This window comes from Oncorhynchus gorbuscha, linkage group LG10 (genome assembly GCF_021184085.1).
Source record: "Oncorhynchus gorbuscha isolate QuinsamMale2020 ecotype Even-year linkage group LG10, OgorEven_v1.0, whole genome shotgun sequence".
Lineage (NCBI taxonomy): Eukaryota > Metazoa > Chordata > Actinopteri > Salmoniformes > Salmonidae > Oncorhynchus > Oncorhynchus gorbuscha.
The window spans coordinates 68,378,639-68,402,568 of NC_060182.1; the positions used below are offsets into that span (position 1 = coordinate 68,378,639).

Consider the following 23,930-nt stretch of genomic DNA (forward strand, 5'->3'; position numbering starts at 1 on the left):
CTTTGAAGAATCTAAAATATATTTATATTTTGATATTTGTTTAACACTTTTTTGGTTACTACATGATTCCACATGTGTTATTTCATAGTTTTGATGTCTTCACTGTTATTCTACAATGTAGAAAAACCCTTGACTGAGCAGGCGTGTCCAGACTTTGACTGGTACTGTATATACTAGGTGACTGACGTCTTAAGAAGCGGACCAAAGTGCAGCGTGGTGTGAATGCATCATTTTAATCAATGACGAAAACACAACGTAAACGAACAACAACCGTGACACTATATACTAACTGTGCTGACACAAGCAACTAACATAGACAATCACCCACAACCCACAATGACAAAACAGGCTACCTAAATATGGTTCCCAATCAGAGACAACCACTAACACCTGCCTCTGATTGAGAACCATATCAGGCCAAACACAGAAACAGACAAACTAGACATACAACATAGAATGCCCACTCAGATCACACCCTGACCAAACAAAACCTATAAACATACAAAGCAAACTATGGTCAGGGTGTGACGGATACACTGTTTTGAAGCCACCGTTCCTCCATGTTGGTCTTTTGGAAGCTATAGAAATGCATTTATTAATGTCTACATTGACACATTTATTATAATACAGACAGCTTAATTCATAAGTTTAAATTATATTATCTGAGCTAAACATGAGCTAAACATAAAAATAAATCAATATCTAAAGCCATTCACTTTAAAGTATCATTTTTCGAGAGTACTAATGTTACTGTCCCCACTGCAACAACAAAATACTTAAATACATGCAATGTAATACTGCAGAATTCCATTTGTTTGAATACATCATTTGTAAAATGGGGCAGTATTGAAGTTTAGTATAATCGTATGAGTACTTTTTAAAAGGGAGGAAGTGGAGGGGGAAAAAGAGAGAAAGTGGAGTTGATGCAGGTCAGACACGGGAACCGTGCCCACCATGATGCCATGGTACAATGAAGCTCGTTACTACGGAGTTGGCCCACCTGTAGCACCAAACTCCCTCCCGCCCGGGTCCTTCTCCTGAAAGCATCATTAGTTCTACTTGGCTGCAGCCTCTTTGTGGTATTGCTATTACTCACCATTCCAGACTGCCAGTAGCTGGCAGGGGTGCTAGATTTCTCCTCTCTCTGTGTTTGAGTGTCATTTGCGGAAACTACGGCCCCTGTCGCGCCCAGCGAGCCTGCTCATGTCCAAGTGCGTGTGTTGTTTGTGTGTGGGTGCGTGCGTGTGTGCGGGTGTGTGCGTGTGTGTGTGTGTCTCAGCTTGTGTGGTGGTTCAGGCACTCTCCACTAGGCGAGTTGGGATCACTGTCTCAGCCTGTCAGTCCTCTCACTGCTCTCAGTCAGCTTATAGCCCTGATCACCAGACACCACAACTCTTCCCAAGCCCCAGCCCCAACCCTTCGAGCCCTGCCGTGCTCCGGCCCTCAAGCCCTGCCCTGCCCCAACCCAAGCCCCAGCCCCTGCAGCGAGCCACACATCCATCTCTGCCTTCCAGCCCTTGCCCCAGCTCTCCAGCTCTAGCCTGGGCACAGATCATATCACCAGCCTCTGCTTTTCCTGGTCGTCGGTAAGTAAACATGAGCAGATGGCCAACACTGTTGAGTAACTCAACAGCTTTAACTGCCACAAACTTGGCAGCTGCAGAGCGTAGCAGCCCAAATCATGTTTTATGTTTAGTGTCTTCTAAGGCTGACCCAGAGACCGTTAACTCTGTTTGAAGCTCCCCTCATGGCCCATTTGTTCCTGTTTCATACAACTTGAACCATAGTTGTGCCATCCTTCCACTCCCATGCATTCTGCTCCAGCTCTGTTGTAGACAATGGCCCATTGAAAAGAATCAGTCCCCTTTTCTCAGACATTGTTCAGCCCTTTCAGCATCATAAAAGCTCAGCCTCTCTCACTCACTTTCCCTGGGCCAATCGCATTGGAGATCTGACAATATGGGGAAGGGTGTGTTGAGATACTCTGAGAGAAGAGAACACTCGACCCGCAGCTGCGGCTCTGCTGCCTGAGACACCAGGATCCCGTTTTTCAGCCACAAATATTTAGCCTGAGAGTGAGAGAGCGAGGAGCTGTGAGGTCTGTGTGTGTTTTTGAGTGTGGACGGTGGGCTGCTGCTGCTCTCTCTCCTGACTGTTCTAACTAGAGTGTGAGGTTCAGATGTCTATGTTTCTCTCTCCTGTGACCCTGTGGCTTTTGCCACCTCTCAGACTTAGTTCTTTATTATAGAGAACAATGCAGACATTTTCAGCCCCAACCGCCAGTGGGCACATTGCCAGACCTCCACAGCTTTTGTGAGAGAGAGACAGGCCTGATGGGTCCCTTTGCGGACAAACTGTATAAAACCTGAGGACGGACCAGAAGCCCACGGAGGGCAGCTGTACTAAGACAGCTTTGTTCTCTGCTGACTTGCTTCCAAAGTCAGTCACTGAACAGAACTCACATTGTGCGCTTTTTCCATGAGTAAACTCAGGCTGTCAACACAGCCTCCTCTGCCTACCAGAGCTGCTCTAGTCAGACAAATACTGTGCATCTGTGCCCTCTTAGAAAAAAAGCTCATTTACAAACATATTTCTTTTCTTGAATGAGCTCTGAGATGCCAGAAATATGCATGGTTTACAATAGACAATTCTGTGGTAATAAACCAATTTTCAGATTCCACCTCAAGCCCGGCTTCAGGTTGCGTGGGTGTGTGTGTGTCTGCGTGTGTTTGTTTGTGCATGTGTGTGTGTGGGTATTAAGGCTTTGGTAGTGTTGCTAGCTTTTCCATACTATCTCACCACCCCAACAAGAGAATATTTTGGCCATTCTACAGACTGAATTTATCAAGCATGACAAATTAGGACTTTGTGTTTTTGTTTTGAGCTAGAGAATAGCAACCATTGTGATACAGAGATTGCTCTAGTTACCACTGACTCTCTAATTACCCCATTGGCGCTTCCAAATAGAACACAAACATGTGCTGAAATCTATCTTCCACTGAGTTTACCATGCTGTTTCCATGCCTGTTGTGCTCATAAATGTATCTTTTAGAAAATGATATTAATTGGACCTCCTTGGTTTGGAGCATTTCCACAAATGGCTACAATGTCAGTCATTTGAATGACAATAGTATGTCTGCCAGCTTGTTTCCAAGCGTACTCCAGTCCACCCATTGTTAGAAGTGAATGAGCAATCTGTTTTCTTTGACTGGGGCACATACAATACACTGAAAGTTTATTCAATGCAAACATTGCACAAGATTTCATTCATGGTTTAAAAAGTCTTCATATGCAAATCACTATATTGGACAGCAGCACACATACACACACTCACACTCACACATAGACACACGCTTCACATACGCTGCTGCTACTGTGTTTATTATCTATCCTGATGGCCTAGTCACTTTTACCCCAACCTACAATGACCTCAACTACCTCGTAGCCCTGCACATTGACTCAGTACCGGTACTCCTTGTATATAGCCTCATTATTGTTATTTTACTGTGTTACTATTTCCTTTTTCTGGGGGGGGGGGACTAATCTTTCTTACTTTTAACACTGCATTGTTGGAAAAGTAAGCATTTCACGGTAAGGTACCTGTTGTATTCGGCGCATGTGACAAATAATATTTGATTTGATTTGGTTTTATACTGACTTATTGCTGTTAGGCTGATTTCAGAGGTATTATTTCTATCTAACTGAAGTTTATTTAACTCAAATGCAGGAATTAGGCCAAAAACCGTTAAAATGGTTGTTGCTCGACTTAATTCAGGGGAATTTTCCCCTTCTCTATGACACTATTCAGTAACAAAGTTTATCAATGCGATCTTTGTGCCAGCCCCAACTGTTCACAGGTTCCTAGAGCAAACCGTACAGTACAGATACCTCACACTAAAGGTATATTTGTATCAAAAAAGTTGGATTTGAACCCAAATGGACCTGAGGACCACCAGACCTGGATCCAAATGAGCCCGAGGACAATCAAACCCAGATCCGATTGTACACAATATTTGTATTTATTTTATTTTTATTTTTTATTTTTATTTAACATTTAACTAGGAAAGTCAGTTTAGAGCAAATTCTTATTTACAATGACGGCCTACCCCGGCCAAACCCTAACCAGGAAGGCACTGGGCCAATTGTGCGCCGCCCTATGGGTTTCCCAATCATGGCCGGTTGTGATATAGCCTGGAATCTAACCAGGGTCTGTGACGTGATGCGCCACTCGGCTCTGAAAGGGGGACCCGGCCACGAAAACAATCAGAACCAAACCCGAGTAGACCCAACATTAACCAGACCTAGACCCAACCCGTAAACTAACCAGTCCGTTTCAATTGGACCCGAGTGACAATTGTTTTTATGTTTATGTTTATCACATCATCAAGTTGCTTTTTTGGTTAAGATTTTTTTCTTTCTGTTGGCTAGGCCTTATATACTGAAAAAATATATAAATGCAACATGTAGTGGAAATAAAAGATCCCAGAATTGTTCAATCTCTCTCAAATGTTGTGCACAAATTTGTTTACATTCTTGTTTGTGAGCATTTCTCCTTTGTGAAGATAATCCATCCACCAAGTGTGGCAGGTGTGGCATATTAAGAAGCTGATTAAACAGCAGGACCATTACACAGGTGCACCTTGTGCTGGGGACAATAAAAGGCCACTCAAAAATGTGCAGTTTTGTCACACAACATAATGACAGAGGTCTCAAGTTTTGAGGGAGCATGCAAGTGGCATGCTGACTGCAGGAATGTCCACCATTACTGTTGCTAGAGAATTGAATGTTTATTTCTCTACCATAAGCCACCTCCAACGTTGTTTTAGAGAATTGAGCAGTACGTCCAAATGGACTCACAAACGCATACTACGTGTAATCATGAAAGCCCGGGACCTCCATATCTGGCTTCTTTAGCTGCGGGATCATCTGAGACCAGCCACCAGGACAGCTGATGAAACTGATTCCAAGAACACAGGATGAGATGTTACTATCGTTTGTGCAAGCACTTCAAAGAGTTAATGAACAGTGAGCGTGGTGAAATTTGGGGAGCGCATCGTCAGTAGTGTACCTTTGGTTCCTAGGGTGTTTCGGCCTTTCACACTATACACCCTCCCCAAAGGCGGCCAGCGACAGGGTGATCAATCCTACGCTTGCATCCCATTCCCAATTCGTCATAGGAGTTGCCTTGTTGTTGATAGCCAACATCCCATGGGACTATGCATGGCGGGGGCATCCTCCTCCCTGAGTCAGCATTGTTGACCGCATACCTCTTGGCCCTCTCACTTCGGGGCCCAGCTGGGGTCTTTCCTCTTCATCCAGAGCCACTGACTGCTGCCTTCTGCCGCCTCCGATACAGCTTTGATTGCCGAACGCTGGCTCTGGCCCTTAATACATTCTCTAAGCAGTCTGGTTGTAGATGTTGCCACAAAACCTCTGCAGCCCACCTCCACTGGTCGGACTTCTGTGTTCCAGCCATGATGCTTCGGCAGCTAGATCAGCATAGCGCAGATGTTTTCGCTCATAAGCCTCATCTACTGAGTCTCCCCAGGGTACTGTGAGCTCATGAAGACCTTATTGAGCGAACGGGACCAGAGCACCATGTCAGGTCTTAGGGTGGTGGTTGTGATCTCCGGAGGAAACACAAGTTGCCGGCCAATGTCAGCTAGCATTTTCCAGTCACGGGCCAAGCGCAGCTGGTCTCGCTCTAATGGTGTAGAGCCGCTCTTCGGTGGTTTAGCCCCTTCGCGGACAAAGTTTGTCCGTAAGGAGTGTGATGCTGCTGTGGGTGGTAGGGAGTTGGTGGCAGCTCGCTTGTCCTCCAGGGCGGACGCAAGGTTTTTAAGGACTAGCATATTTCTGTCTGTATTAAAGCCCCTTTGTGGGGAAAAACTCATTCTGATTGGCCGGGCCTCTCCCCAGTGGGTGGACATTGTCAGGACCCGGTTACAAACCCGGGTCTCCGGAGTGAGAAACAGTCACTTAACCAACTGAGCCACGAATAGTTGGCAGAACCCAGAAGATGAGGCAGACACAGCAGTACTTGAGACGGTGTATTTAATGAAGTAAAAAGTGAAGTTCTTCAGGAAAACATGTAACTCCACAACCTCAAAAGGAATTCCACAAGAACAAAGGTAATCCTCCAAGACAAAAAGGTAAATCCACAAGGTGGAAGGTATAGCACAAAAAGCCTCAAAAATACTCAAAAAACAAACAAACAAGAACCATAAACAGAATTCCACAAGAGAGTCCACCGGGATCACAGAGTACTAGGGCTGGGTGCTAACATACAAACACAGAGCAAAGGACTGAGGAAAACAAAGAGTTTAAATACAATCAGGGGAAACGAGGCACAGGTGCAAATAATAATGGGGATCAAGGGAAAACAAAAGGTCAAAAGGCACAATGGGGGCATCTAGTGACCAAAAACCGGAACAACCCTGGCCAAATCCTGACAGACATGGCTCCCAAGTGGGTGGGCCTATGCCCTCCCAGGCCCACCCATGGCTGCATCCCTGCCCAGTCATTTGAAATCCATAGATTAGGGCTTAATGGACTTATTTCAACTGACTGATTTCCTTATATGAACTGTAACTCAGAAAACATGTTGCATGTAGCGTTTATATTATTGTCAAAAAAGCTAGAATTTTGGACCTGGATGGCTCAGGTCTTGGTTTGGGTCTGGGGTGGATCTATGAAGACCGCTACCTCCCACTCCTGCAGTATTTATTCAGGGATGGAAAAATCCAACACCTTTATCCTTAATTTCATCTGTCAGATATTCCCCCACCCCAAATATGATTCTCCTGCTCAAGTCACAACTTAACATTTCATATTTTCTGGGTCAGGCAAACTTCAAATGACTTCTTAACCAGACAATTAACAAGCCAGGCGAGCATTGGGTCAGACCGATATGTTCAACCTCGGAGGGTTTGACCACTGAAAGTAATATTAGAGGCATTGTCTGTATGTGGAGTTGGACTGTCTGTCAGTGGGGCAACAGTCAGACCCCTGGGCTCCAGTCCCTCCATTTGTCATTTCAGTTTCCCATCTGGTGGGAAAAGCCTCAGGGATCCTCTTACAGGTGCTCAAATGTTATGGATAAGGCACATCCTCTGCTGGAGTCGTGTTGCACCAGGGAACCGCCGAAAGTCTGGGAAGGACATCAACAAACCAGCTTTTGGACGATCCACTAACCCCAAGCTTTTTCAACCCATTTTATTCTCTCTCCACCAAAACCAGAATGCATGCAGAGTTTGAATTATTCCTCTCATACGCAATCATAGCCATTACATTTCCCTCTCTTTTGAGGCTAATAGTCATTTATCAGCTTCATGGCGTACCCTTTCGTAAAGACCCAAGGGAATACATGAAATAAGAAACATAAACACCAATTTTCTCCACTGTCAACATCATACACTGCTTTATTACACCATTCCGCACTCTTCCCTTTTCCTCCGTAAAAGCCATAGATCTACACTCTAGCCTAGTCCTAGTAGCAGATCTGTGAAATGACTTAGACTTATTGGACAGGATGTAAGTCTGCAGCACCCAATCCCTCGACTCTGTATATATTACAGTGACATGGTAGAACCAAAAATAACCTGTGGTTAAGGATTGGGTAAGCCAAGCTTTGTAAGGTAGCTACTGTTCTTCTACAATATGAGTACAGAGGGGCACTCCAGTCCACTTTACTTTTCCTGAATGGTGTCCAAAGTATACCCCTGAGCCCCCTGCACCCCCTAACCAGGGTATCAGGACCATTATGTTGGCTCTGGCTTCCTGCTATGCTAAGTGTAGTGTGATTTCTAAAATAAGGCTCAGGGCAGGAGAAAAAGGGCAGTGTTGAACATGGCCTTGTATTAATGGGTGGTGAGATGGAGAGGCTGTTTGGGGTGAGAGCTGGATCCAGTGGTTAGGCAGAGATCAGGGCAGGCATTAGACAGGATGTGCTGAGAGGTTGTCGTGTCTAGAGTCTAGCGTAGCTCTTATTCTCCATCCTAACAGGATGCTGTAAAGCTGCCACGGAGTGAAGGGGATCTGATGACTGTACTGAGCTGTGAACTCAGCCCCAAGCCTGCAACATGAGCACCACTGTTCAACACTGTTCCACTAACACAAGCATGCAGGCCAGGGAGACCCACTCCTCTCCCCCCTTTTCCCCTGCCGCCCTCCGAACAGTGTGGGCACTGTTGTAGCCTGGAGCCGGGTGGAAGGTGGTGTTACAGTATGCTTCACTGAGGGTTGTTATTGTATGTGACTGACTCAATGTGTGTGTGTATATGTATATTTCAGAGGAGATGAAGTGTGTCGGGATCACATGCCCTGCTCTGTCCATGCCCTCCTGCCCTGAGGGCTCGGTTCTGACCAAGAGCTACACTCCCCCTGCTGGCTGCTGCCCCACTGTGCCCCCCCAGTGCACCTGTGACCTCCGCACGTGCCACAAGCCCCAGTGCCCCTCCGGCCAGAAGACTGTACCACTCAGCCAGGCCACCGGCAAGCCAGAGGACTGCTGCGACGTGTTAGAATGCGTGAAAGGTAATGTATATAAACCTAGCAGGCCAAGAATTGGTGTAGTCGTCTTTGTTTTCTTGCTGAGAGAAGTGGTGCTGGTGTGAAATGTTATGCCTTTGTGGAGGTAATTATTTTAATCAGAAAACAATTTCCCCCAAAAATCCCAGTTGACTAAATGTCCTGTGATGAAAAAGACAGTCAGTAATGAGATGGTAATTACGGTTGGGTTGTTAATCAGTCTCTCTGCCACTGCAGAGTGTGACGACGGTTCACATTTTTTGTCAGGTGTATATCCGCAAATAATCTCAACACCTCTAGGCATATTAATCATAATGAGCCTCATTAGGCAGATTGTGTCTGTGGAGCGTGTTCGTAACTGGTGTTCTCGCCCTTGTGTGTGTGTGTGTGTGTGTGTGTGTGTGTGTGTGTGTGTGTGTGTGTGTGTGTGTGTGTGTGTGTGTGTGTGTGTGTGTGTGTGTGTGTGTGTGTGTGTGTGTGTGTGTGTGTGTGTGTGTGTGTGTGTGTGTGTGTGTGTGAGAGAGAGAGAGAGAGAGAGAGAGAGAGAGAGAGAGAGAGAGAGAGAGAGAGAGAGAGAGAGAGAGCAGATGTTGGTAGTGCAGCCAAGTCACTCTCCTCCTCGAACAGCCCAGAGTTAGATTTCACATTCACAGCAGCTAGCCAATCAGCCAGCCAGTCAGGGAGGCACAGAGTCAGGGAGAGAGGGAGTTAGGCAGAGAGGAAGGCAGGGAGGGGACCTGAACCTGGCTGTTTACTCTGCCCTCCCAGCAAATATTTGCTGTTTTACCAACAGAACAAATTCCCATTCTGGCACCTCTGCGTCCATAAATGTGTGCCGTGTCCCGGAATGAATGGACTTAATGAGTGCAGTGACCAGAAAAGTGCTTAGGCTACCAATCTGCTCAACAGAAGTGCAGTGTCAAAGAGTTCCTGTCTGGTCACACGTCCAAGAGGAAAAGGTTCAACAGTTCATTGATGGGAATGCTTTTTATGTGCTCCAGTCTGCCAGGGGGAGTGTAATCGAGTCAGGCAGGCCGGTGAGGGCTGAATGGCGGCTGCAGAGGCTAGGGGATCAGTGTTTTGATAACAAGTGTCTGCTGCTCTTTGGTTCCGGACTTGACGCCCTTTGTGCCTGCCCTACTGGCGGTTAGCCCCGCATGACTGCGCTCACATCAGAAATCACACAGAGAGGGACTGGGGATGAAGACATGGCACCTACCCCCTAGTATCCCCCCCAGGCTCCCCAAAGACCTCCTCAGAAACAAAACATCCCACATGTTGGGTCACTCACAAACACCAAGCCCCATCCACAAAACACACTATTATTAACAAAGTTTGGGCGTCCTATAATAGTTCTCTGTGAAACACATAATAGTATCCAGCTGTCAGTGACCTTAGGCATTGAGCACATGATTTTACAGACCAGAGGTTGGCTTTTGGTGGGTTTTTGGTCAGTGTACAGACTAATATGACAATGAACCTGTGTTTTTTGGCCATGTTTGACGAGAGACCGTTTCCAGCTCTGGCTGAAGAATGAGTCTGGGTGACTGGACAGGAGCTTGCATGGTCTTTCTGACCTGATGTTATCTGACATTGCAGATGGTCCCAAATGACCATGCTACAGCAGCCTACTGTTTATCAACCCTTAGATGAGCAAACAGTCTGGAGTCCCATGTAGCATGGATTTAGGTCAGGACAGGACACTTGATGTAGACTAGTATGGTACATGCTTTCCAAGCCATAAACTGAGAAAAATCACCTCAGAATTCTTGTTTATCATGGCCTCCCGAGTTGTCCAGTGGTCTAAATCACTGCATCACAGTGCTAGCTGTGCCACTAGAGATTTTTGGTTAGAGTCCAGACTCTGTCGCAGCAGGCCGCGACCAGGAGACCCATGGGGCGGTGCACAATTGGCCCAGCTTCATCCTGGTTAGGGGAGGGTTTAGCCAGCAGGGATGTCCGTGTCCCATCGTGCACTAGCGACTCTTGTGGTGGGCTGTGGAGCAGTGCACGCTGACACGGTGGCCAGGTGCACTGTGTTTCCTCCGACACATTGGTGCGGCTGGCTTCCTTGTTAAGTGGGCATTGTGTCAAGAAGCAGTGCGGCTTGGTTGGGTTGTGTTTCGGAGGACGCATAGCTCTTGACCTTCGCCTCCGTATGGGTGTTGCAGCGATGAAACAAGACTGTAACAACCAATTGGATACTATGAAATTGGGGAGAAAACGGGGTAAAAATAAAGTACAATAAAGATGTATTGTTTATCATTTAGGTTTTGCATTTTTGTTTGCTGGGAAAGACATGTCACACTATGTCAGTTTGTCATGAATGTTTTAGGGTTGGCCAGGGTCAGGGTTTTATGGCACCTTCAGCCCCTGCCGCTATCCCATCCTCAATATGGATTGGACTGGAAATCAGAATGCATGAATGGAATTTAGTGTCTCTGCCGCAAGTTTGTTTTAGGGATTACCATTAACAAATACTGGGGAAATCACATGTGAACATCCTGTCATGTGACTTCCTATTGTTTCCCAAGCGTTAAAAATGTTGCCATGCCTTTTGATTTCTGCCCGGCAAAGTACTTATTGCATTTTGTCTGTTTGGTTATGCTGCACGCAAGGTAGGCAGAGAGAGAGAGAGAGAGAGAGAGAGAGAGAGAGAGAGAGAGAGAGAGAGAGAGAGAGAGAGAGAGAGAGAGAGAGAGAGAGAGAGAGAGAGAGAGAGAGAGAGAGAGAGAGAGAGAGAGAGAGAGAGAGAGGAGGTTGAGAGAAAGAGAGACATGGAAAGAGAGAGAAAGAGAGAACAAATCCTCACTTTACTTTCAACTCAGTTGGCCCACCTGCTTTGTATTAGAGTGTAGGCTGGTCCAGGAAGCAGGGAGAAAGGTGAGGGGTCAGAACAGCACTCTACCAGAGTATGGTATACAGATGCTGCCTCCCCCCATGGAAACCTTAATAGGGCTAGCTACATTTGTTAGCATCTGGGCACCCTTGAATGCCACAGGCAGACTTCTCCTGTGTGTGGTGCTGGTATCTGTCCCTCTGCTCCGCCGTATATTAAACAATGACCAGGGTCTACTTACATAACCATTCTCCTGCAGTAACTTAATGGTCATGGTTTTAATGAGAAGTTAATGTGGTCTTTCAAGGCCCTGAGTCACTGACTCATAGTCATAGCCAATGACAGTGTCATAGACAAATGGTTTATCTGGTAATCCAATAAAATGACATGGCAATCACTGAAATTATAGAACTTTATGGCGATAAAAGCTGTCTTTGATGAATGAAATACTAAATAAAGAGAGTGCTCTTCCTTTACCACTCTCTTTCTCACACAAATACAAACACCCACTCCTCGGGTGTTCCAGGAGCATCGTGTGCAGTGGCTGGACGGTAGTGTCTGCAAGGCGGCTGCTCGGGACTTGTTATGGGTCTCTAATGATCCGTACAGTAGTCATTGTTCTGTGGGACGTCGCTTGGAGACAGACAGTGGAGGTTTCCGGTACTTACGCTGGCTTTACATGGCCTGTCTGCTGTCTGCAGCCCAGCACTCCAGACCACACCATGCCAGCCCAGCACTCCAGACCATACCATGCCAGCCCAGCACTCCAGACCACACCATGCCAGCCCAGCACTCCAGACCACACCATGCCAGCCCAGCACTCCAGACCACACCATGCCAGCCCAGCACTCCAGACCACACCATGCCAGCCCAGCACTCCAGACCACACCATGCCAGCCCAGCACTCCAGACCACACCATGCCAGCCCAGCACTCCAGACCACACCATGCCAGCCCAACACTCCAGACCACACCATGCCAGCCCAGCACTCCAGACCACACCATGCCAGCCCAGCACTCCAGACCACACCATGCCAGCCCAGCACTCCAGACCACACCATGCCAGCCCAGCACTCCAGACCATACCATGCCAGCCCAGCACTCCAGACCACACCATGCCAGCCCAGCACTCCAGACCATACCATGCCAGACCAGCCCGCTGCTGTTTTCTTTTACCCAGCACTGGGCTGAGCTGAGCTACGCTGCGCTGCGCGGTGCCACCTCCGCCAAGACTCCACAGATCTCTGCTAAATTCCACCCAATGGAGCTGGCTTCATTGTCTAATGCTGTTGGAGCCCAGTCCCCAGGGCTCTCGGCTCAAGTGCATAGCTCAGCACGACTTTACACAAATACACTTCTGTTCCATCCACAGCTAGCTACACTGTAATTATTGCATCTGAGTTAATGCACGGTTACAGAAGCAACAAACTCATGCTGTCCCGGTGTTTATAAGCTATTTAATACATACCAAATGGGATGGTTTAGCATAGTATGTTCATTCATCAGCCGTGAGTGTATGTTAGCCATCAAGAGCCCCACATGTCGTTCAGGTTGACAGCGTCTGTTTCCCCTTCCACTTTCCCAGTTTCCCCCAAGTGTGTCCACAACGGGAAGGAGTTTTCCGAGGGGGAGGTGTACCGTATGGACCCTTGCTGGCTCTGCCAGTGTCGAGGAGGGATATCCTTCTGCTCCAAAGCGGAATGTGCGGAACTGGACTGTGAGAACTTCTACATCCCAGAGGGAGAATGCTGCCCTGTATGCATAGGTACACACATCATTTTAAAGTTACACAACTGTATCTATTACAGATAGTTTTATAGGTATGTGAGATTTTGTATGATTGGTGGAGGTGAGCTGGCACAGTTCAGGAGGCCGTTAGTGTTGCTTTGAGTGTGGCCAGGCAGGCAGGGAGGCTAGTAGGGAGGCATGCAGACGTACGGAGCAGACAGGGCTGTAATACACTCCCCCAGGGCTCCCAACACGCTGTACAATATCCTTACCTTAATGGCTTCCGTTTACATTCAGCTGGACTCAACAGTCATTAACATGCTTCACATACAAAGACCAGTCAAAAGAATGAGCAATGGGTAGGAGGTCAGGAACATAAACCTCCTTTGAGTGAGTGCTTTGGCTTCATTATATCTGGTTGCCTTAATGGAGGGAGACCCCTTTTGTACCTGTCCTAGACACTTAAACACATGCCCTCAGAGGCAAGTAAAAACACTGGTACCTGCGGTTGGAGTTGTTAAAAGGCTTGGGTTTCGGGCAGCGCATATGGCCAACAAATGACGGTCTCGTGAAGCATAGTGGTGGTGGACAGATTTGGCTGCCACTGTTTTTGATCAGACACAGGAGAGGGAGGAAGACTGAGGGAGGTTATTGGAGGTCAGTGTTGGAGGTATATCTGGAATGTTCAGCCCCTGAGATTTTGGGGAATGCTTTCATCTTGTGTCCCTGCTTGGCCATGGAAAGCTCCAGTCATTGAGGAAGCCATTGTCAGTGTTACTGTTCTAAGCTGGGGGTGGTATTTGGTTTGTCCTCATTATTAAGAGCAACCCAAGCTGCACACCTGTTCTAATCTATTTGTAGACAGGTCAAGTCATCTACAGCCCTAAAAGGGCTTCAAGGCTGTGTGTGAAGGCATTATAATTTGTATTTTTAGGCTTGCTGTTGATAATGTGAGAGATGGATAGAGAGAGAAATAAAGGGATAGATTGAGAGGAAAGCAGGACTGCTTCATATTCAGGATAATCACACACAGATGGAGGAGTCACAGCAGCCAAATCTCTGCTGGAATCAAATCGGGCAAATAGGACTCCGTCTTTAGGGAGACCCACTCCTTCACCACACACACACACACACACACACACACACACACACACACACACACACACACACACACACACACACACACACACACACACACACACACACACACACACACACACACACACACACACACACACACACACACACACACACACACACACACACACACACACACATACACATACACATACACACACACAGGTTCAGTGCACTACCCTCAGACCACCTTCCAACTCCACCTCACAGCTCTGCTGTGGTAATGGCCTGCCTCTCTTAACAATACATTTTTGAATAAAAACAATCATGATCATTTATGGTAAAAGGTCATCAAAATAGATTCCCAGAATGCAGAGGGCATACATCACCTCAAATGGAGCTCCATGTGTTTTCTGGGTTGCCTCTCAAACAGGATTCATTATGTTGTGGTCCTAGACTTCAAACAAATGGGTAAAACCTTATTGACATAAGTATTCACACCCCTAAGTCAATACTTTGTAGAAGCACCTTTTGGCAGTCTTTCTGGGTAAGTCTCTAAGAGCTTTCCACATCTGGATTGTGCAACATTTGCCGATTATTATTTTCAAAATTCTTCAAGCTTTGTCAGATTGTATTGTTGATCATTGCTAGACAACCATTTTCAGGTCTTGCCATAGATTTTCAAGTAGATTTATAGTACCAGTCAGAAGTTTGGACACACCTACTCATTCCAGGGTTTTTCTTTATTTTTTCACATTTTCTACATTGTCGAATAACAGTGAAGATATCAAAACTATGAAATAGCACATATGGAATCATGTAGTAACCAAAAAAAGTGTCAAACAAATCTAATTATATATTATATTTGAGCTTCTTCAAAGTAACCCCCCCTTTGCCTTAATGACAGCTTTAAACACTCTTAGCATTCTCTCAACCAGCTTCATGAGGTAGTCACCTGGAATGCATTTCGATTAACAGGTGCACCTTGTTAAAAGATAATTTGTGGAATTTCTTTCCTTCTTAATGTGTTTGAGCCAATCAGTTGTGTTGTGACAAGTTAGGGTTGGGTATACAGAAGATAGCCCTATTTGGTAAAAGACCAAGTCCAGTATGGAAAGAACAGCTCAAATAAGCAAAGAGAAATGAAAGTCCATCATTACTTTAAGGCATGAAGGTCAGTCAATGCAGAAAATTTCATGAACTTTGAAAATGTCTTCAAGTGCAGTTGCAAAAACCATCAAGCTCTATGATGAAACTGTCTCTCATGAGGACCGCCATAGGAAAGGAAGACCCAGAGTTACATGCTGCAGGGGATAAGTTCATTGGAGTTAACTGCACCTCAAATTGCAGCCCAAATAAATTATTCAGAGTTCAAGTAATCTCAACATCAACTGTTCAGAGGAGGCTGTGTGAATCAGGCCTTCATGGTTGAAATTGCTGCAAAGAAACCACTACTAAAGGACACCAATAAGAAGAAGAGACTTGCTTGGGACAAGAAACACGAGCAATGGACATTCGGCCGGTGGAAATCTGTCCTTTGGTCCAAATTTGAGAAGAGTCCAAATTTGAGATTTTTGGTTTCAACCGCTGTGTCTTTGTGAGACGCAGAGTAGGTGAATGGATGATCTCAGCATGTGTGGTTCCCACCGTGAAGCATGGAGGAGGAGGTGGGATGGTGTGGGGGTGCTTTGCTGGTGACACCGTCAGTGATTTATTTAGAAATCAAGACACACTTAACCAGCTACCACAGCATTCTGCAGCGATACTCCATCCTATCTGGTTTGCGGTTCGTGGGGCTATCATTTGTTTTTCAACAGGACAATGACCCAACACACCTTCAGGCTGTGTAGGGGCAAGTTGACCAAGAAGGAGAGTGATGGAATGCTTCATCAGATGACCTGGCCTCCACAATCACCTGACATCAACCCAATTGAGATGCTTTGGGATGAGTTGGACCGCAGAGTGAAGGAAAAGAAGCCAACAAGTACTCAGAATATGTGGGAATTCCTTCAAGACTGTTGGAAAAGCATTCCAGGTGAAGCTGATTGATAGCATGCCAAGAGTTTGCAAAGCTGTCATCAAGGCAAAGGGTGACTACTTTGAAGAATCTACAACTTTATATATCTTGATTTGTTTTACACTTTTTTGGTTACTACATGATTCCATGTGTTATGTCACAGTTCTGATGTCTTCACTATTATTCTACAATGTAGAAAATAGTTTAAAAAATAAAGAAAAACCCTTGAATGACTAGGTGTGTCCAAACTTTTGACTGGTACTGTAACTCGGCCGCTCAGGGAAATTCACTGTCTTCTTGGCAAGCAACTCCAGTGTAAATTTGGTCTGGTGTTTTTGGTTATTGTCCTGCTGAAAGGTGAATTCATCTCCCAATGTCTGGTGGAAAGCAGACTGAACCAGGTTTTCCTCTAGGATTTTGTCTGTGCTTAGCTCCATTCCATTTATTTTTTTATCCTGAAAAACTCCCCAGTCCTTAACGATTGCAGGCATACCCATAACATGATGCAGCCGACGCTATGCTTGCAAATATGGAGAGTGCTATTCAGTAATGTGTTGTATTGGATTTGCCTCAAACATAACACTTTGTATTCAGTACCAAAAGTTAATTGCTTTGCCACATTGCAGTATTATCTTGGTATTGGTATTTTATTAGTAACCCCACTCTTCCTGGAGTCACACAACATGAATCATGACATAATACAGAACACTAATAGACAAGAACAGCTCAAGGACAGAACTACCTCAATTTGTGCCTTGTTGCAAACAGGATGCGTGTTTTGGAATATATTTATTCTGTACAGGCTTCCTTCTTTTCACTCTGTCAATGAGGTTAGTATTGTGGAGTAACTATAATGTTGTTGTTCCATCCTCAGTTTTCTGCGATCACAACCATTAAACTCTGTAACTGTTTTAAAGTCACCATTGGCCTCATGGTGAAATCCCTGAGCGGTTTCCTTCCTCTCCAGCAACTAAGTTAGGAAGGGTGCCTGTATCTTTGTAGTGACTGGGTGTATTTCTACACCATCCAAAGTGTAATTAATAACTTCACCATGCTCAAAGGGATATTCAAGGTCTTATTTTTTACCAATAGGTTCCCTTCTTCGCGAGGTATTGGAAAACCTCCCTGGTCTTTGTGATTGAATCTCTGTTTGAAATTCACTGCTCGAATGAGGGACCTTACAGATAATTACATGAGTAGGGGTATAGAGATGAGGTGGTCATTCAAAAATCATGTTCAACGCTATTATTGCACACAGAGTGAGTCCATGCTACTTATTATGTGACTTGTTAAGCACATTTTTACTCCTGAACATATTTAGACTTGCCATAACAACAGGGTTGAATACTTATTGACTCAAGACATTTCAGCTTTTCATTTGTAATTAATTAGATTTATTTTCTCTGAAAACATAATTTCACTTTGACATTATGGGGTATTGTGTGTAGACCGGTGACCAAAAAAAATCTAAATTTAATCCATTTCAAATTGAGGCTGTAACACAACAGAATGTGGAACAAGTCAAGAGGTGTGAATACATTCTGAAGGCACTCTAATGCTCTTAAATGGGATTTTTTTGCTTTGGAGTGAAATTTATGGCACTGAACCCTGAACTGTTCTTTGGCCTTTGGGGGCACGGATGAAACTGTGTCTGTGTGACATGCACATGGCTGAGGTTAACTCCTCTTATGGGGAAAGACTAGACACTGCAGAGACAGGAAATTAGATATGTATGTCTCGCTGTGTTTTTAATTAACTAATCTTTCTCCGAGATGACATGCTCGTCCATCCAGCACTACTTACATACATTAGATCCCAGTACATTTGCTTTACATCCACTCTCTAACTCCTTGAGGAGCTCTTGAGGGTTCATCCACCGGTCTTGGTGGTTGGCCAGTTTCTCCTGGTCCCACCAGGAATATCCTGCTTCCCTCACCTCTGATTCCACCATATCCTTTGTTAACTCAATTACGTGGCTATGACGTGTTCCCACATTCGTAGTTGATGATGACAACGGCGTTGATGATGACTATGATGATGATCTGATTGAATCTGTTAGGAAGTAGAGTGTGTGTCATAAGGCATATGTACCACACAGCATTTACAAGTAAGGATGGCATACCAAACAGCACAGTATAGTTCCCACGCTTCTCTCCTTCTGATCCCAGCCTCTGTCTATCTCCCTCACCGTGTGTCCAGATGTGGAGCTCCTGTCTATGGACAGCACAGAGGCCAGTTGTTGGGTGAACAACAAGCTGCGTGGCCACGAGGAGCAGTGGAAGGAGGATGACTGCACCTTCTGTCAGTGTGTGGATGGAGACCCTCACTGTACCGCCATGGCCTGCAAACAGAGCTGTCAGAACCCAGTCAAGATCCCTGGAGAATGCTGCCCCTTCTGCGAGGGTTCGTATGGAGACACACACACAATTATCTGTATGCACATGCTGTTCTTGGGGCGGCAGGGTAGCCTAGTGGTTAGACCGTTGGACTAGTAACCGGAAGGTTGCAAGTTCAAATCCCCGAGCTGACAAGGTTCTCCCCCCTGAACAGGCAGTTAACCCACTGCTCCTAGACCGTCATTGAAAATAAGAATTTGTTCTTAACTGACTTGCCTAGTAAAATAAAGGTAAAATTAAAAAAACATACAGCCTGTAGCAGGGACTACAGCTGGCTTATAACTGAGAAAACTGATTGGCTAGTGTTGAAGTAGAGTGTTCCGGAGTTCTAAATTGAGCAGCTGCTGAAAAATGAGCTCCTGTATATATTGAGATTTAAATGTTTTTTTAGAGTGAAGTACATCGAAAAAATCAAGAGAAAACTGCAAGACTCAATAGAAGAGAAAACCAGGAACAAACCAAAAAAGACGGGCTTTTGAAAAATTAACTATTTTTCATAAAATTGTACAGTTATCTTAGCTAGTTGAATTGCTAGCAGAATTGTTTACTTGTTGCTAAGCAGTTGCTAGGAACTCTCCTGTAAGAAGCTAGCTAGCTTACAAAGAATAACAACAAAAAATATCTAGTTAACAGAAGAAAGGAAGATAAAATAAGGACAAAAGAAGGACAGAAGAAAAAGGAAAAGAAAGAGGACAACAAAGTGAAACAGTCAGCACTTCTATTGCAACTTCGTATTTCGTCGTCCTAACGTAGTCTACACTGCTATCTGCCAGCAGCTAGCCAGCTAGCAAACGTCCACCGTCTACCGAATAGCAGCACTGTAGAAACTATTACACTCAACTGAACGACTTGATTAGTGTAGTGTTAGCTAGCTACATAGTTGTCTTTGCTGTCTTCGTATCCAAGATAATTGTGTAGTTTAGAGCGTGTAGTCTTAGAGTGATTATCTTAATTTACCGAGGTTAGCTAGCCAGCTATTTGTCGTCCTTAACGTAGGAGACTCTGCTAGCTAGCCAACAGCTAGCCAACGTCTACTGAATAGAACTTCCGCACTCAACAACCCGGTCGCATTCCGCTTCGCTCCACAGGTAGTATCACATTTTTCATTTCATTTCTTTACAGCACAACGGTTTGATTTGTTTGATCGTAGCTAGCTACATAGCTAGCTACATAGCCGTCTGTGTATCAAAGATAATTGTGTAGTCTGAGCGATTTTCTAGGTTAGCTAGCCAGCTATTGTCGTTCTTTTAACGCAACGTAACGTAATCAACACTGCTAGCTAGCCAGCTAGCCCCGAATAGCAGCACTGTAGAAACTATTACACTCAACGAAACGACTTGATTAGTGTAGTGTCAACAACGCAGCCACTGCCAGCTAGCCTACAAAGTCAACAACGCAGCCACTGCCAGCTAGCCTACTTCAGCAGTACTGTATCATTTGAATCATTTTAGTCAATAAGATTCTTGCTACGTAAGCTTAACTTTCTGAACATTCGAGACGTGTAGTCCACTTGTCATTCCAATCTCCTTGCATTAGCGTAGCCTCTTCTGTAGCCTGTCAACTATGTGTCTGTCTATCCCTGTTCTCTCCTCTCTGCACAGACCATACAAACGCTCCACACCGCGTGGCCGCTGCCACCCTAATCTGGTGGTCCCAGCGCGCACGACCCACGTGGAGTTCCAGGTCTCCGGTAGCCTCTGGAACTGCCGATCTGCGGCCAACAAGGCAGAGTTCATCTCAGCCTATGCCTCCCTCCAGTCCCTCGACTTCTTGGCACTGACAGAAACATGGATCACCACAGATAACACTGCTACTCCTACTGCTCTCTCTTCGTCCGCCCACGTGTTCTCGCACACCCGAGAGCTTCTGGTCAGCGGGGTGGTGGCATCGGGATCCTTATCTCTCCCAAGTGGTCATTCTCTCTTTCTCCCCTTACCCATCTGTCTATCGCCTCCTTTGAATTTCATGCTGTCACAGTTACCAGCCCTTTCAAGCTTAACATCCTTATCATTTATCGCCCTCCAGGTCCCCTCGGAGAGTTCATCAATGAGCTTGATGCATTGATAAGCTCCTTTCCTGAGGACGGCTCACCTCTCACAGTTCTGGGCGACTTTAACCTCCCCACATCTACCTTTGACTCATTCCTCTCTGCCTCCTTCTTTCCACTCCTCTCCTCTTTTGACCTCACCCTCTCACCTTCCCTCCTACTCACAAGGCAGGCAATACGCTCGACCTCATCTTTACTAGATGCTGTTCTTCCACTAACCTCATTGCAACTCCCTCCAAGTCTCCGACCACTACCTTGTATCCTTTTCCCTCTCGCTCTCATCCAACACTTCCCACACTGCCCCTACTCGGATGGTATCGCGCCGTCCCAACCTTCGCTCTCTCCCCCGCTACTCTCTCTCCTCTTCCATCCTATCATCTCTTCCCTCTGCTCAAACCTTCTCCAACCTATCTCCTGATTCTGCCTCCTCAACGCTCCTCTCCTCCCTTTCTGCATCCTTTGACTCTCTATGTCCCCTATCTTCCAGGCCGGCTCGGTCCTCCCCTCCCGCTCCGTGGCTTGACGACTCATTGCGAGCTCACAGAACAGGGCTCCGGGCAGCCGAGCGGAAATGGAGGAAAACTCGCCTCCCTGCGGACCTGGCATCCTTTCGCTCCCTCCTCTCTACATTTTCCTCCTCTGTCTCTGCTGCTAAAACCACTTTCTACCACTCTAAATTTCAAGCATCTGCCTCTAACCCTAGGAAGCTCTTTGCCACCTTCTCCTCTCTCCTGAATCCTCCTCCCCCTACCCCCCTCCTCCCTCTCTGCAGATGACTTCGTCAACCATTTTGAAAAGAAGGTCGACGACATCCGATCCTCGTTTGCTAAGTCAAACGACACTGCTGGTTCTGCTCACACTGCCCTACCCTGTGCTCTGACCTCTTTCTCCCCTCTCTCTCCAGATGAAATCTCGCGTCTTGTGACGGCCGGCCGCCCAACAACCTGCCCGCTCGACCCTATCCCCTCCTCTCTTCTCCAGACCATTTCCGGAGACCTTCTCCCTTACCTCACCTCGCTCATCAACTTATCCCTGACCGCTGGCTACGTCCCTTCCGTCTTCAAGAGAGCGAGAGTTGCACCCCTTCTGAAAAAACCTACACTCGATCCCTCCGATGTTAACAACTACAGACCAGTATCCCTTCTTTCTTTTCTCTCCAAAACTCTTGAACGTGCCGTCCTTGGTCAGCTCTCCCGCTATCTCTCTCAGAATGACCTTCTTGATCCAAATCAGTCAGGTTTCAAGACTAGTCATTCAACTGAGACTGCTCTTCTCTGTATCACAGAGGCGCTCCGCACCGCTAAAGCTAACTCTCTCTCCTCTGCTCTCATCCTTCTAGACCTATCGGCTGCCTTCGATACTGTGAACCATCAGATCCTCCTCTCCACCCTCTCCGAGTTGGGCATCTCTGGCGCGGCCCACGCTTGGATTGCGTCCTACCTGACAGGTCGCTCCTACCAGGTGGCGTGGCGAGAATCTGTCTCCTCACCACGCGCTCTCACCACTGGTGTCCCCCAGGGCTCTGTTCTAGGCCCTCTCCTATTCTCGCTATACACCAAGTCACTTGGCTCTGTCATAACCTCACATGGTCTCTCCTATCATTGCTATGCAGACGACACACAATTAATCTTCTCCTTTCCCCTTCTGATGACCAGGTGGCGAATCGCATCTCTGCATGTCTAGCAGACATATCAGTGTGGATGACGGATCACCATCTCAAGCTGAACTCGGCAAGACGGAGCTGCTCTTCCTCCCGGGGAAGGACTGCCCGTTCCATGATCTCGCCATCACGGTTGACAACTCCATTGTGTCCTCCTCCCAGAGTGCTAAGAACCTTGGCGTGATCCTGGACAACACCCTGTCGTTCTCAACTAACATCAAGGCGGTGGCCCGTTCCTGTAGGTTCATGCTCTACAACATCCGCAGAGTACGACCTTGCCTCACACAGGAAGCGGCGCAGGTCCTAATCCAGGCACTTGTCATCTCCCGTCTGGATTACTGCAACTCGCTGTTGGCTGGGCTCCCTGCCTGTGCCATTAAACCCCTACAACTCATCCAGAACGCCGCAGCCCGTCTAGTGTTCAACCTTCCCAAGTTCTCTCACGTCACCCCGCTCCTCCGCTCTCTCCACTGGCTTCCAGTTGAAGCTCGCATCCGCTACAAGACCATGGTGCTTGCCTACGGAGCTGTGAGGGGAACGGCACCTCAGTACCTCCAGGCTCTGATCAGGCCCTACACCCAAATAAGGGCACTGCGTTCATCCACCTCTGGCCTGCTCGTCTCCCTACCACTGAGGAAGTACAGTTCCCGCTCAGCCCAGTCAAAACTGTTCGCTGCTCTGGCTCCCCAATGGTGGAACAAACTTCCTCACGACGCCAGGACAGCGGAGTCAATCACCACCTTCCGGAGACACCTGAAACCCCACCTCTTTAAGGAATACTTAGGATAGGATAAAGTAATCCTTCTCACCCCCTCCCCCCTTAAAATATTTAGATGCACTATTGTAAAGTGGCTGTTCCACTGGATGTCATAAGGTGAATGCACCAATTTGTAAGTCGCTCTGGATAAGAGCGTCTGCTAAATGACTTAAATGTAAATGTAAATGAAGTAGTTGGAGATTTAAGTCTGAAACGAGCAAGGAACAGGACATATGTTCTACACATAGCCAACACATAAGCAGTCAATTCCCTCACAAGGAAATATCTCACATCGCACTTCTTCTGAAGTAGCCTTATATTGCTTGGACATACCACACGTTTTGATGGAAGATTGAATTTTCAGTTCAACTAGCCTAATAGGGCAGGAAACATGAACTCACAGTTTTGAATATAATTACAATGTCTAATTGAAATGTTTTTGATGTATTGTGTAAGGGTCAGGGGCACCACCACCAATTGCATCTGGCATTCCATTGAGCTCTTGATATAGCCAACATAGTGTATCTGTCAAAACTGATATCATAAACAACTTGCAACTCGCCAGCTGATTTTCAGGAATTCACCCCCATTAATGGCCACCCCCTACATCTGATGTATAACATGTCAATGTACATCTGGCAATTAACGTCTTCATCGGTAAATGGAATGGTTCCTACTGCGCTGGACCAAACTACAAAAACATTTGTGTTTGACAATGCAGTCAGTTTGAGCTCGGAACCTGACTGGTGGAACTGGACTGTAGGATAGTCTCTCCCCCTGAAGCTATGTGGAGGCCACGTTGGCCGCTCATTAAAGAGGAGGCCACAGAGCATTCTTCAGCTGCAGGCTCCTTTGTGATTTTTTATTGGCCCAGCCTGCAA

The 23,930-nt window shown here is 46.4% G+C and overlaps 1 protein-coding gene across 1 annotated transcript in view; it reads left to right on the forward strand.

Moving 5' to 3' along the window:
• Positions 1-23,930, forward strand: part of LOC124046924 (cysteine-rich motor neuron 1 protein-like) — a 59,821-nt gene that overhangs the window by 17,747 nt on the left and 18,144 nt on the right. Inside the window, exons 4-6 of the mRNA XM_046367689.1 lie at positions 8,293-8,535; positions 12,953-13,132; positions 18,389-18,592. Coding sequence (XP_046223645.1) covers positions 8,293-8,535; positions 12,953-13,132; positions 18,389-18,592 — 627 coding nt within the window. The remainder of the gene's footprint in view (positions 1-8,292; positions 8,536-12,952; positions 13,133-18,388; positions 18,593-23,930) is intronic.